This window comes from Sipha flava, unplaced genomic scaffold, assembly GCF_003268045.1.
Source record: "Sipha flava isolate LNK unplaced genomic scaffold, YSA_version1 106_pilon_pilon, whole genome shotgun sequence".
Taxonomy (NCBI): Eukaryota; Metazoa; Arthropoda; class Insecta; order Hemiptera; family Aphididae; genus Sipha; species Sipha flava.
Window position 1 is genome coordinate 362,016 of NW_020271721.1, and position 15,544 is coordinate 377,559.

The following is a 15,544-nucleotide window of genomic DNA, read 5'->3' on the forward strand; positions in this document are numbered from 1 at the left end:
CGACCTTCTTAACTTCAATTTTTTTATATCCTTACAATAATTAGTTTTTTATTAAATTAATTAATAAAATATTATTTGGTTTTTGTTTATACATTTTATAGTTTTGTGCAATTACTTTTGCGTCTTTGACAAAACTTTATTTAATAACAAACTATAACTATGCATAATATTCCAATATGGCTTCATAAAATTCAAGATAAAGATAAAGTTCATCAATGGTAATATAACAATTTTTTATACCCAATTTAAATTCTTTGAATACCTACTTATTATTCTATAATTATTATTATAAGGATTATTTATAAATTACTGTTTATTTCTTCATTATGATAAACATTTTATTAAAAATGGTTTTTGTATGCATAGCTTAAAATAACATATTAGTGCTTTTTTTCATCAGGTTATATAATTGTTCATATTATATTTATAGGTGTGCTAACGGTGAGGGGAGGGTGCCTAGTGTATCCAGTTACTCCCCTTATTATTTTACATTAAACCTACAATTTAAGTTTAAGAGTAAAAGGCCTATATTTTGACTGATGTTTCTCAAATTAAATGTAATTTATTCTAAAATATCTGACATAAAAATTAATAATATTTCATAATAGTGGATTATATATTGTGGAAAAACATATAGTAACATAACAGCTACAATTGACTACAAAAGTATAAATTATAAATAATTTAAGCTATCTAAAAAAATATTTGGGATTCAAGCTGACTCAAACCTGGCAATATATTCATTGGGAATAATATACAAAAATATTAAACAAAATATTATAGTTAAGTTTATTTAATTAATTATACATTACAACTTATTTAATATACCAACAGATTTTGTTCATATAGGTCCCAAAATTATTGTATCTCTTGAAATACAGGTTTATGCATGCATATGATTATACTTAAAATAATTATTTAGGCAGTATCTTTCTAAGAAATGTAATATTGAATTTAATAAATTATACTAGAAGAAAGTATTCATGTACTAATGTCAATATTATTTTATTATTAATTTAGTGAAAATTATATAACAAAATAAATTTAAAATGTTGAATATTTTCAATACCTCTAATATAATTAAATGCTCTTGTTTCCTTAGCATTTACAGCTTATGCTTCAGCATTGATGGTACTCAACTATTTGCAACTGCAGGTCATGATGTACTCGTATATCGTTCTATTGATGGATATCTTTTACATAGTTTAAAAGGTAAATATATACTCTAGTTTTATCCTATATAATTTAATTTGATAAATTCATAATTTATATCCACTACAAACAATGATTTAATGTTAATTCAACTATAGTTTAAAATATATTCAAATGCATTTAAAAAACTATATGTATTTCATTTTCCTCCTTAATTTATTTTTTAATTTTTGGACAATAAACTAGTGTGTTAATTTTTTCTTTCAATTTTTTTTTATTTCACTTCACATAATTTAACATATAACATAAACTTTATTAGCAGATTTATATAATTAATTTGTAACATGCATTTTTTTTTTTTTTATATATTTTAGGACACAAGGAAAATGTTTTCTGTTTAGCAACTTCTAACAATGGCAAAATATTTGCTTCGGGTGCAGCAGATAAAACAGTTATTCTTTGGTCATCTAAATTTGAACCTGTTGGAAAATATAAGTAAATTATAAATAAGTATATTTTTATTTGTATAATCATTAACTATTTATTTTTATTTTTTGTTCAGTCACAATGACAGTGTACAGTGTATGGCTTTTAACTCAATTACTCATAATTTAGCAAGTTGCAGTTCTTTGGAGTTTGGCTTATATTCTTTGGAACAAAAATCTGTGCAAAAGTTCAAAAATCTGTATAAAATAAACACATGTGCATGGTCCACAGATGGTCAAACATTAGCACTTGGATGTGATAATGGAAATGTATCCTTACGTAATCGAAGTGGAGAGGAATTTGCAAATATCGAGCTCCCTGATGGACACTCAATTTGGGCAATAGTATGGTTATCATCTAGGTATTAAATATTAAAATACAACTTAGTATATAATTTGACTTATAAAATAATAAAAATTATGTACTTTTAGATTTAATGAAGAAGATATATTATGTATTGCTGATTGGGGTAGAAAATTATCATTTTACAATAAAAATGGGTTTGAAGTAATTAATCAAGCAATTCTATTTTTATAAATAATTAAAAATAACTAATGGTTTTACAGATTTTAAAGAGTAAAAACATTAATTTAGAAGCTTTGACTATGAAAACATTATGTAATGATTCTTACTTATTAATTGGAGGTTGTAAAGGAAAATGTTGCACTTTTTCTATTGATGGAATTAAGCTGAGTGATTTTGAAGACAAACATTGTTGGATTTGGGCTTCTGCTGTGCACCCACATTCAAAATTTATCGTAAGTTTATTTGTTTTTGTTATTTAAATGTTTTGAATAAAAATACACAATATTTTTATATTATGTCTATCAATATTATTGTAAAAAACGTATAAATGTATCTGGTGTATATATAATATAGAATTTAATGATCATATGAGTTTCCTAATTCTTAGTCCTAAGTAAATACTTATTTTTGGTAAATATGACAATGTTTATCCAAAATATTTCATGGCATATAATTATATTAAAATTTGGGAACCAAATACATAATAATTCAGCATTTTATGATCAACTGATAGTATGACAAACAATAAGTTTTCAGGTAGCATACTTCATGATTATCCATTTTAAAAATGTGTACTATAAAAAATTTAAAATATCTTGAAATTTTTATATATTTAAGTTAAATTAAATTTTCAAATAAATATAAAAAAATGCCTCTATGTTACACTATTATACTACTACTGTATATAACTGTCTTATACTGTTATACTATTTTATTATGCAAACATTTTTTTTTTTTTTTTTTTTACAAACTGTGCAACTATAAATTAAATATGTACAACATTCTCAATCCTTAATAAAAAATGATTACAATTTTTACAGCTTTCTTAATTTAGCTTTATTTATGGTATGAATATTATTTATGTTTAAATTTAATTATCTATTAATAGGCGTTAGGTTGTCAAGATGGGACATTAGCATATTACAAAATTGAATTTAGTGTAATACATGGACTTTATCAAGAAAAATATGCATTCAGGTATTTAAGTTACCATTTATGGTAACTGCACTATTACATGTATGAGGTTATGGTACACAAAATCTTAAAAACATATTTTCAATATTTTTATGAAATTAAAGTCACTTCTTATATTTAAATGGCACTTGTATTGTTTTTATTTTATTGACTAACAAAGTAATGCTTCATATTATGTTTTTTTTTTTTTTATAACACTTTGTGATGTATTTTTTTATTAACAGGGAAAATATGACTGATGTTGTTGTTCAAAATTTAGTAAATAATAATAAAGTACGAATCAAGTGCAGAGATTTAATTACAAAAATTGCAATTTATAAGGATCGCTTGGCTGTAAGTTTATATATAATGTATGAGTAAATATTTGAATTTTGTTAGTTATTTAGTATTATTAATAGAAAAATATAAATACAATATAGTGATATTATCCACTCATTGGGTATCTTCATTTTTTGTATACTTTAGATTTTAGCTCAGATAACTATTTCTATCATAAAATTCAACATTATTTATTTATCTACTTGGGCTCACTCTTATGTAGTTAATCTCAAATTATAGTGAATTTGTTCGTAAATACAATCAATGTACATGTAAAATGAATTCTAAAAGAAAACAATGTATATCAAAACAAAAATTGAAATACTAGGTATATTAAGTACGGGAAAATGTAACCTTTAGCTTAATTTTATTATTTAAGTTTACATTGAAAAGATATTATTTTAGCATATTTTTTAAAATTGGATAAAATATCATTGGCAATAAAAAAAAATAGTGAATCAGATGAAAGTATGATTTAAGTTAAATTTTACAGAGCTCTTTTTTGGTGGATGTACAAAAAATAAAAGTGAAAAAAGTATAATATAGATCTACATTAAACAATATTACATAATCACATTATACTTATACATTGTATATAATTTTATATATACACATAAGTTATTTTTTATTAAATAAAACATTTAAATTCATAATTGTATATTTTCAATTATTTTTTGAATAACAGCATCTCATTTAGTATCAATTAATGTGAATAATTGATACTCCACTATATTATATTACTTTACCTAATATATTTAAAAATGTATTTTCTATAAAAAGTAATTTATAAATGTTATTTCACATTTGTATAAAGTAATTATTATTATCTTTAACTTGTTATAATAATTATTTACAAATAATTATATAATATATATTATGTAAAATCAATTTTAGGTTCAATTACCAACAAAAATTGTTGTATATGAATCAACTTTAAATCAAATATCTGAAATGCACTATAGAATCAAAGAAAAAATTTCTGAAAATGCTATCTGTAATTTACTAGTTGTTTGTTCAAATAATTTAGTTTTATGTCAAGTAAGAAATAAATAATATTTATATTGATGATATATATATATATATATAATAATCATATTATATATCTTAGGAAACGAAGCTTCTATGCTTATCACTTGCTGGAGTTTATGTACGTGAATGGAGCATGAATTCCTTGGTAAAATACCTAAAAGTTATTGGTGGCACAGCTGGAAATGAACAAATTTTAGTTGGCTTGCACAATGGACAAGTATATTATCTATATTTTATACCAAATAATATATTTAATATTTGTAATAAATTGTACTACAGGTTTTGATGTTAAAAGTTAACAGTACAACAGTACAGCAACTATTTAATGTTAATAAAAGTATCCGTTGTTTTGATGTGAATATATCAATGGATAAAGCAGCTATTGTTGATGATGAGAACAAGTGTTCATTTTTTGATATGAAGTCAAAAAAACTACTATTTCAAGTAAGTATAATGAAATGCAACATCCCACTTAGCTTAAAAGTATATGTTTTAGGAACTTGATGTTACAAGTGTAGTTTGGAACTCAAAATTTTCTGACATGGCTTGCTTTTCTGGTAAAAATATATTCAATATCAAAATTAATGAATTTCCTGCTCATCAACAACGGATCATAGTGAGAAATATGTTTAAGCATTATATTTTATTTATATTCTAATTATTTGTCTTACATTTACAGGGCCATGTTATTGGTATGTGGGGCTCTAAGATATTTTCTCTTAATGACTCTGTAGTCTCTGTTATTGAAGTTGCTTTATCAGTTCCATTATATCAATATCTAGAGAAAAAGTGTTTTAGGTATGTTTTAATGTATACATTATTTCTATTGTTTAACATGAAAATTATTAATTGTTTTATTTTCTAGCAATGCATATAAAATTGCCTGTCTTAATGTTACTGACTCTGATTGGAAAATATTGGCTAGAGAAGCTTTAGAACATTTTAACCTTCTAATTGCCAAAAAAGCATTTGCACATATCAAAGAACTAAAATACTTAGAGCTCATTACACAATTTGAGGTTAATATTTTTTTAATATTCGATATAATTTAGTTGTTGTAGATTAAAAATCTAATATAAATCAAAATTTAAAGGATAAAGGATCACAAAATGATAAAGATAAACACTGTCTACTAGCTGATGTACTTGCTTATGAAGGAAAATTTAAAGAAGCTGCTAGAATTTATCAAAAATGGGGTTTTGATCATAAAGCTTTTACCATGTACACTGATTTAAGAATGTTTGATTTGGCACAAGTAGTGTACATTTTTTTTATTTACTACTGCACATTTAGTTGAGTAAATTGATAAAATTAGTTCAATTTTAGGAATTTATTGGATCAAACACTTCTGGAGAGAATAAAGAATTACTCATTAAACGAGCTGAATGGGCAATGAGTATTGATGAGCACAAAGTAGCTGCTGAACTTTATATTTCAGCTGGAGAATTAGACCTGTCTATTGATATTATGGTTCATAACTGTTGGACACAAATGTAATATTTGAATAATTTTATATAATATATGCATGTTAAAGTTACAACAGCTTGTGATTTTAAACATAGATCCATATAATAAACAAAAATAATTATAAAACTTTTTTAAAATATTTCTGTTCTTTGAGGTTTTCTTAGTTCCAAAATAATAATCACTTAAAGATATTTTACAAAATAATCTAGTATATTTGTACTTGAATAAAATTTAATTGAAATTTTAACTTACGAATTAATTGATGTAAGAGTAAATCATACTTGATTACTTAATTTACAAAATAAAATAGCACATTTTGCTTAATAACAATTAAATTTTGTTTTGTTTAAAATAAACTTTATTGCTCATATTTTATTTATTTATAATTATATAACAGTGTAGATAATTTTCAAAATGTTCTCAGGCTATTAGAACTCGGACGTCGTACTGATAAAGCCGAAGAAACTATTTTGAATAGAATTGGAGATGAACTTCGTAAGCTAGGTGATACAGAAAGTGCTGTTGAAATATATGCCAAAATGGGAAAAGATATGGGACCTGATATGGTTGCTTTACATGTAGAGGCTCATAATTGGGACCAAGCTTTCATATTAGTTGAAAAAAATCCAATATTCGCTCCACTTGTGTATTTACCATATGCTGAATGGCTAGCTGAAAACGATAATTTTGTTGAAGCACAAAAAGGTTTTATTTATAATTTGATTAAATATTAAACACATATATTTTTAAATATATTTTTGTATAGCATTTCTGAAAGGTGGAAAACCAGAAAGAGCATTTCAAGTATTAAAAATATTAACTGAAAATGCTGTTGATGAACAGCGTTTTCAAGATGCTGGTTATTATTATTGGTTATTAAGTAGACAGTATTTAAATATTGTTTCAAATGAGTAAATACCTATTCTTTAAATATGATTAGAATAAAAAAAATACTTTTTTATTTTATAATTATCAATTATAAAATTATTTTTCAGGGGTGACAAATCTACTGAAATTATAAATCAATTTTATTTATATGATAAATATGCTGCAATTTATTATGCCTACAATGCTATTCATCGTTATATGGTATATAAATCATATCAATTATTATTTGATATTTTAGTCTAATTAATTAATAACCTTCAGTTATGATTGATTTTAAATTTATTGCTGTATCGCTTCTTGATTGCTAATATTGTTTAAAATATAATCTTTTTTACTAAATTATTTTAGAATAACACATAAATAAATAAAATAGGATGGTTACAAGTTTTAATTCTCAATTCAGTTTAATCTTATATTTCATATAATCACAAATTGGAATTTCTCTTAATGGACCTCTTAAAATACTAAATTTTTTCACTATTTTTCTTTGTACAAATTTTAATTTTTAAGTAAAATAATAAACTATAAGAATTTTATAGTATAATTTTATATTAATTTTATAAAATTTATATAATTTTGCCCAATAATAGTGACTTGCAAGTTTTATTAATAACATTTTGAGAGACATTTAAGAACTTAACTGTGTGCTCCAAATCGATTCTTGTTTATATTTATTTCTAAATCTATTCGAAAGGTCAATAGTATTAATGAATTCCTTCATTGTTCATTATTATATAATATTTTAAAATTGTATGTTTGGCAGGAGGATCCATTTATGTCATATCAACCTGAAACTTTATTCAATATTTCAAGGTTTTTAATGAATGAAACAAAAAATATACATTTGAAAGGGATTTCAAAATTGTAAGTTGGTTAACTTTATTACATTTTTAGTAATATTTAAGATTAAATTACAATATTATTCATGATGTATAGTTAAGTTATTTTAAGTTAACTTTAAAATGATTGAGCATTTTAAAATTTTTAAATCCATAAGGTAAACATTTTCTTTAATTTTATATTTACTTTTAAAGTACTTCAACATATTAGAATTGTAATTTATGTATTACAACAGCTAATATATCTGAAAAAATAAATAAATTAATGCATAATTTGGAACATTATATATATTGTACAACCAGTTTTGAATTAAAAATTTGGCTATATCCCATTATGTGGGGTGTGATTTAGTATGAATATTTATTTAATTTAATATTAACAAATTTTTCAACTATCCAAATCAACATACTAATTATGTTTATATTCTTTTATGTTTAACTAAAGCGTCATATGAGAATAAGTAATAGGGTTCAATCCCAAAAATTATGCTATACAAACTTATAAATTAATACCCAGAAAATTTAAAAATAGTTAATATTAGGTTTATTTAAAAATAAATTATACTATGACTAAACTCAGATTTCACTGGCGGTGGTGGGTGGGTACCTCGAAATATATATTTTCAACATCCTTGTCAAAAATCTATGTGTCACTGTAAGACCCCAGGTTATGCAATTATTTATATTTCCACATATATTTTTTGACTTAGTATAGGCCATTAAAGCCCTTTGCCCTTATTTTTATTTTTTAGTTTCTCCTTATATACTATTTATACATTTTCGTTTTATTTATTTTTTATTTATAAGTAATGTATTATTTAATAAAATGTATTTTGTTTTAGTGCAATATTATATTCATTATCCAAACAAGCATTAAATATGAGAGCATTTAAGCTAGCAAGACAAATTTTAACAATAATACAAAAGTTAAGGATACCTACTAAATATCAAGTACATTTTTTTAGTTAGTTTTACCGAAATGAAATATATTATTTTTTTTATTTAATTAATTTAAGGATTATGTAGATCTTGCTTCTTTGAGTATCCGTGCAAAACCATTTCATGATAATGAAGATCTCTTATCAATGTGTTACCGTTGTTTAACTTATAATTCACCTGTTGTGCAAGCATGTGTAACATGTCATCATAAATTTATATTTTCATTTATTAAATTTGGTTTGTATTATTTATGATTATAATAATTTTATATATATATATAAAAAAAATGTTTTATAGGCTAAATTTAATATTATAAAAGCTTATTTTAATTTATTAGAAATTTTGCCACTTATTGAATTTCAATTGGAAGATGGCATTTCTGATTTAGATGCATTAAAATTAATACACAGTTCTAATCATGAAAAAAAATCTATAGAAAACCAAGATCCATCTCAAAATGTAAATACATTAATTTTAGATGAAGAAAGCCAAGATCAATCAATAGATCCATTTACTTATAAACTTATAAATGAGGTAATATCACAATTACTTTATTTATATGATTCATGTAGTTTTTTATAGAAAATGTATAACCATTTATACATTTTTAATGTAGGGAAAAAATGAAGAAAATACTTATCAACCAATAATAGTCAATAAAACCACATTACAATCAATGAATACCAACAGTATAATAGTGTGTAAATGGCCAAAGCCATTAAGTTATAAATATTACAGAAATCTATTACCTGGGTTTTTAGTAACTAACTGTGAAAAATGTTTTAAGGTAAATAAAATATTATATATATATTTCTATAAGATTTTTAAAGGTTTTTTTTTTCAGATGTTTCATTCCGATGAATACGAAGTAGAAGTACTAAGACAAGGTTATTGTCCATTTTGCAGAACAATGGATAGAAGAATAGTAAAATAAGGATTAAAAAAAAAAAAAAATGTAAATTAAATACAAATATATGTATTTCTTTTAAATTTTAAACTTCAGGTTTCTTGCTTTTACCCCCTAACTTCTTCAATGTCAATGCAGCTCTCTTTTGGGATTCTAAGATAGCACTAGCTCTTCTCAATGAAGCCTATAAATATTTGACAAATATTATACAAAATATTTCAAATAATATATATATAGTGTCTCAAAAAGAATGCAGGATTTAAATCTGCTATAAATTAAATTTATTTCTTTTAAAAACATAACAAATATATCATTCACATCAGGAAAAATCAAGGTTTAACAGTGAAAAACAATATCAGGCATATGACTCTCCCTACTAGCTCTACAAGTGATTATTCTTTCCATAAAATTTACCATCACGGGATAACTAATTGTTTTAGCCACACAACAAGATTAGTCTGTCTGGGAACTTCTCACATAGCAAAAGGATTGTTTTTCTCTTGAAGTGTAACAAGTTGCGCTGTCTTGTTGTAACCATACAAGAATACCTAATAAGCTCAGTAATTTTCTTTGACCTTATTTGGACCAAATGAACATTAAAAATGTTTGGTGTCCACTTAGATTTTGTGACTTGCGCAGTGTAATTTTTTCTTATGAGGATACACTGTCACGAGTTTACCAGAACAAAGGCTGAAATGTCTAAAAACTTAAACAAGAAATTTGTTAAGTCCTCAACGAACTTGATGATGGAGCAATGTGTGATCGAGCGATGGTAAATTTTATGGAAATAATAATCGCCTGTAGAACTAGTAAGGAGGGTCATATACCCGATATTATTTACCACTGTTAAACCTTAACTTTTCCTGAAGAGAATAATATATATTTGTTATATTTTTTTAAAGAAATAAATTTAATTTATAGCAGATTTAAATCCCACGTACTTTTTCAGTCACCTTATATATGTAAAATATGCATTAAATTACCTGGATCAAATCTTTTCTATATTTATTTCCAAGTAAATATCTCCGCAGTTTAAACAATGATCTTCTTGGACCACTGGTAAAGTTTACTTTGACAAGAGATTTTCCAGGTTTATTCTAAAAAAAAATAATAATAATATTGTGATAACTGTTTCAATCAGTTAAGAATGACCTTTTATATAATTAACCAATGCTTTTTATGTTTTTATTTTATTTAAAAAATTATGTTGTTAAATATTTAAAGATACCTAAATCTTAATAGTTACATTGTATAACATACATAAATAGTGCATCATAATATCTTATACTAAGCCATGAGTTACATTGTTATTAACTTCAAAATATTTTAGAGTTAGTGAAGCAATAATCATCAATTTACTGAAGATCACAAATAATAATTATATATATATACACCTTGATTTATAAAAAATATTCATAATTTATTTTAAATTATAAATTATAAACAGCTGCAAATAACGGGAGGGTTAGGAGTTCTAACTATCTCCCCTCAAAATGTTATAAGAAAATGACCTGACCTGCAATTTAATAGTAATTTCAGTTTCCCAAATGACTTACAAATAAAATATTGAAATATATTATATAACGATTAATAAAACACGATTTTTATCAATATTTTATATTTTACAAGCTCCATATTTTCACCAAAAGTTTATCAGTTTAACATTTAGGTTTACTTCAAAATAGTTCAGAGTTGGTGAAGCAATAATCATCATTTAAACTTTAGGCAATTTCCATGAACATGAAGTCAATATAAAAAAGTATTTTTTAAATTATGATTTAAAATTATCAGTTCAGTTTCAACAATCGTAGGTAAAGGTTGTGTTCTCATTGTATTAATATCGTAATCTAATATTTCATATTATGTCGTGCGTTAGTTGTAATAGTGTTTCTTCTTCTTCAGTTAATAATATTAAATGCTGTGTCGTAATATTTACCATCTTGAGTGTATTGATATAGGCTGCTCTCCAAAGAAACTTCAAAATTTAAGAATTAACAGGAACACATGGAAATGTGTCAAATGTTCTTTATCCAATATTACAGGAGGAAAAAATATTACTAACTCTTCTTCAGTTAAGGATGAATCTATAGATGACCTAAGTCTTGTTAAAACAGAGATAGCAATCATTTTATCGAAACTCGAAAATTTGGTTACTACGACTAACTTGATAGAAAAATCAATAACTTTTTGTTCAGATAAAATTTATGATTTTAATTCCAAACTAGATAGTGTAATTGATAAAGTAAATGATGTTGAATACCGTTTAAATGACATGGAAAACATGTATAAAAATTTGATAAATGATTTAGAATTATTAAAAAATAACTAATATATCTGATCAAAAGGACCTTGCTAATAATATCGAAATATCTGGTATTCCTTTCAGAGCCAATGAATCATATTAAACAAAGTAATTATCTGTCTTGGAAAAAAATTAAACGTGGAGATTAAAAATTTGGATTTATCGAAATTATATAGGCTGAAAAGTAATAAAGATAGCCAGGGAAAGATCATTGTTTATTTTAGTAATAAAAGATAATTAGTTATCTGGAATTAAAACTGCATATAAGTCAGGTAATCAGGTAATCAAGGCCAATCACATAAATTCAGTTTTCCCAGACACAAAAAATAAATGATAAATTAACAGTGGGAAATAAAAAATTATTCTAGTTATCAAAATTATTATCAAAGCTGTACGATTTCAAATATATCTGAGCTAACTCAACCGGAATTTTTATGAAATAAAATTAAAGTTCACATAGTTTTCGAGTCAACTCTATCAACCAACTTATTAAAATTGATATTGAAAAAAGTCATTCAACTGTATGATAGTGTAATAAAGAATCAATTATTGTTATTTTAGAATACTGTATATTATAATATGTTTAATGATTCATACCTTACAAAATATATGTGATGAAATTAAAGCTATAAATAGTGTTAAAACATAAGATATTAATTTTTTAAATGAGGTTAAATTTTATGAAAAAGGGTTTTCTATTTTTGCAATGAATATAATATTTAGGCTGTTAGAGTTAATAATATTTTGAGTAATTTTTTACCAATTAACTATGGAGTCCCGCAAGGTACAGTGTTAAGATCTATATTTTTTATAATCTATACAAATGGTTTATTTGACTTAAATTTAAATGCTAAAATAATAATTTTTGCTGATGATACCTAAATTTTAGTCAGTGGTGTCTCAAATAATATAATAAATATATTAGCTACACTTGTCTTAAAAACTATTAATAACTGGTTTGTAAATAATTTACTCAAATTCACTATTAAAAAATCAAAGTATGTTTTTTAAAATTTATAAAAATAAAAGTTTAATATACAATCCATTAGTATTACACAATACAAATTGTAATAGGTCCTTAGATTCCTGTAACTGTGATAAGTTTGAACATGTTGTATCAAATAAATACCTTAGGGTGATTTTTGATAGAAATTTGAGGTAGATTTTACATATTTATCATGTAGTTTGTACGATACAAAAATTGTATTATAAATTTAAATTGTTAAAAGACATCCTCAATATTAAAACATTATGTACAGTTTATTTAGCACTTGTACAATCTATTATAAGCTATGGCATTGTTGTTTGAGGAACTGCATCAAAGTTTGCTTTAAATCCACTTATTATTACATTAAACTCACTGTTGAGATCTACACTATTGAAATCGTACCATTTTAATCTAGGCGACCTTAACAACACATTTAATGTAAGAAACCACAATGGCTTATATATATGAAATATCCTTAAATATATTTTTAATTCAGATTTAAAAAATAATTACTCGTCACATAGCTATCGAACACGTCTTAAACAATCAGTAAATCTGAATATGCCAGTAACCCATAAAGGATTTGGTAGAAAAATGGTTAATAATGACAGTATTTGTTTACGAATTATGCTTAATATTAATTTAAAATCAAATAAAAATAAGTATCATTATAAAAAATATTTAAAATATCTGAATCTAAATCATATTATAAACAAAAACTTGAAATTGTGTTTTCTTTCTATTATATTTATCTATATGAAATATGTTTATATTTTGCTTATTATAATTGTTTTTATAATATAAGTATTATATGTATATTATAAATAATAAATGGTAATATGTTAGTTTTGTATTGAACTTGCTGCACCCACCACAAGTTATGCTTTTGGGGCGGCGATAAAATTGTTTTACTCTTAATTGTTGTTATATTTATGTATGTAAAATATTTTTTTTGACAATTAACTATTATATTATATTATAATTATAATATAAAGATTTAACACAACTACAGGAAATAATTTAAATGTTAATTTGACATGTTAATATTAAAATTATAAATGTAGAATTTAAACATATAATCAAATAGAATTTATTAGGTAAACATAGTCCATAAATACTTGAAAATGATATAACATTGCAATTCAAAAAGTCCCTAAGAAATTAAACCACACATAAACATATAATTATCATTGAAATATAATATATTAACTTAATTTTGTGTTTAAAATCTCAATCCAATAATTATCAATAATTTCATTAATATAAATCATCTAAATAATGTAGTCGTAGTAATTATGACTTATACAAAACAATCTAAATTTATCTAAAATACTAACAAAAATTAAAAAAAAAATTTATTTTTACTCACAGCCAACTTGCGTTTTTTAGTGATAACGGTGAATCCCTTGTTATTAGGAGCAGATTCAACCCCGATACTGTTGTCATGAACAAGACCATTGTAACGTTTTGAGGCCAAGTTTGTCAAGTTCATTGGTTCCTACAAATATAATTTATGTATAAGCAAGTTCCAAAATTAATTAGATTAAAAATAATTCTAACTTTGCTGAATGGTTTTTTAATGTTAGATTTCTTTGACAAGAAAGCATTATTGTTTCTAATGATCATCCAACTTAGATCGGCCGACATAATGAATAATCTGAAATGATAAAATTTATAAATATATAATAAATTTTTCAGTCTTGCAAAACAATTAAGAATAAAATGTGCCACATGGTTTCGTAAAAATGGATTTTTATCAACTCAAAATTCTTAAATAATTAGTATCTATGGAATATATGTATATGATAGTTAAACACAATAATAAATATAATTTACTTACATTTTATCCCAATTTGCAAAAAATTAAAATGTATAAAGTATCCGACCTACACTATAGTTAATTTTAACAAAAAAATTAACAATGCTACTAGTAGTCTCGAACTCTCTAAAGTAACCTCAAAAAATAACCAACCAACAACAACAAAACTAAATTGTAATCATATAATATGACTGTAATGTTTACAAAAGTGTTTAACCTGATTTATTGGTATTACTGAGTCTATAAACTTGATAATATCACAGATAGGGATGGGCATTCCAACTCATTCTGCTGAACTGAATCTTTCAACTCAGTTCAGTGTAATGAGTTAAATCAAAGAGTCGACTCTCGACTCTTGATTAGACTCACAATTTAATTATGACTATAAGCGTACAATGTTACGAATTTTTCTCAGAAAGTCAGAAATCTTGTTTTAAGAAAGAATAGAAATATTAATACCAAATCCGAGGGGAACTATTGTTTAAGTTGGTATTACATTTTCCGTTTGGATTCGCAAACCGTTATCAAGGGAGTCAAGAGTCGTGTATCTACAATAGCGCAGTTGTGAGTTATGAGTTTAACCATTGATTATAGAATAGAATATTCTATTCTATAATCAATGGTTTAACTGAGTCACTGAGTCACCAACTCTTGTAAAACTGATTCGACTCGTTCAGTTCATTTTTAAGAATTGACTTACTGAGTCGACTAACTCATGAACTACACATCCCTAGATAATATTAAATTTCCATATATTATATTAATCGGATTACACACCTGCAGTTGAAACAGTGATTTGACTGTACATTCGAAATAAATCGTGGAGTCATAGTCGAATGACATATAGAGAAATATAATATTATTCTATGGCTACGACAGATGATACTCCGATTCTTGGATTAAAGTGGGT

General features: G+C 24.2%; 2 protein-coding genes across 2 annotated transcripts; one reads left to right on the forward strand and one right to left on the reverse strand.

Moving 5' to 3' along the window:
* Window positions 1–30: 30 nt before the first annotated feature.
* Window positions 31–9,615, forward strand: LOC112685261 (intraflagellar transport protein 122 homolog). Its single transcript, XM_025557099.1, has 25 exons — window positions 31–218; window positions 1,103–1,212; window positions 1,527–1,647; window positions 1,715–1,999; window positions 2,070–2,145; window positions 2,205–2,396; window positions 3,053–3,141; window positions 3,363–3,471; window positions 4,351–4,494; window positions 4,565–4,702; window positions 4,765–4,929; window positions 4,982–5,101; window positions 5,165–5,283; window positions 5,351–5,504; window positions 5,579–5,740; window positions 5,812–5,978; window positions 6,377–6,657; window positions 6,719–6,863; window positions 6,948–7,041; window positions 7,604–7,704; window positions 8,522–8,630; window positions 8,696–8,855; window positions 8,956–9,152; window positions 9,235–9,405; window positions 9,463–9,615. Exons 1-25 carry the CDS (start codon window positions 160–162, stop codon window positions 9,550–9,552), a joined length of 3,558 nt encoding a protein of 1,185 aa, XP_025412884.1. The 5' UTR covers window positions 31–159; the 3' UTR covers window positions 9,553–9,615.
* On the reverse strand, window positions 9,575–14,703 carry LOC112685253 (60S ribosomal protein L28). Its single transcript, XM_025557088.1, has 5 exons — window positions 14,656–14,703; window positions 14,376–14,472; window positions 14,185–14,313; window positions 10,509–10,622; window positions 9,575–9,709 (listed from the first exon to the last, which is right to left on the reverse strand). Exons 2-5 carry the CDS (start codon window positions 14,460–14,462, stop codon window positions 9,611–9,613), a joined length of 429 nt encoding a protein of 142 aa, XP_025412873.1. The 5' UTR covers window positions 14,463–14,472; window positions 14,656–14,703; the 3' UTR covers window positions 9,575–9,610.
* Window positions 14,704–15,544: the final 841 nt, after the last annotated feature.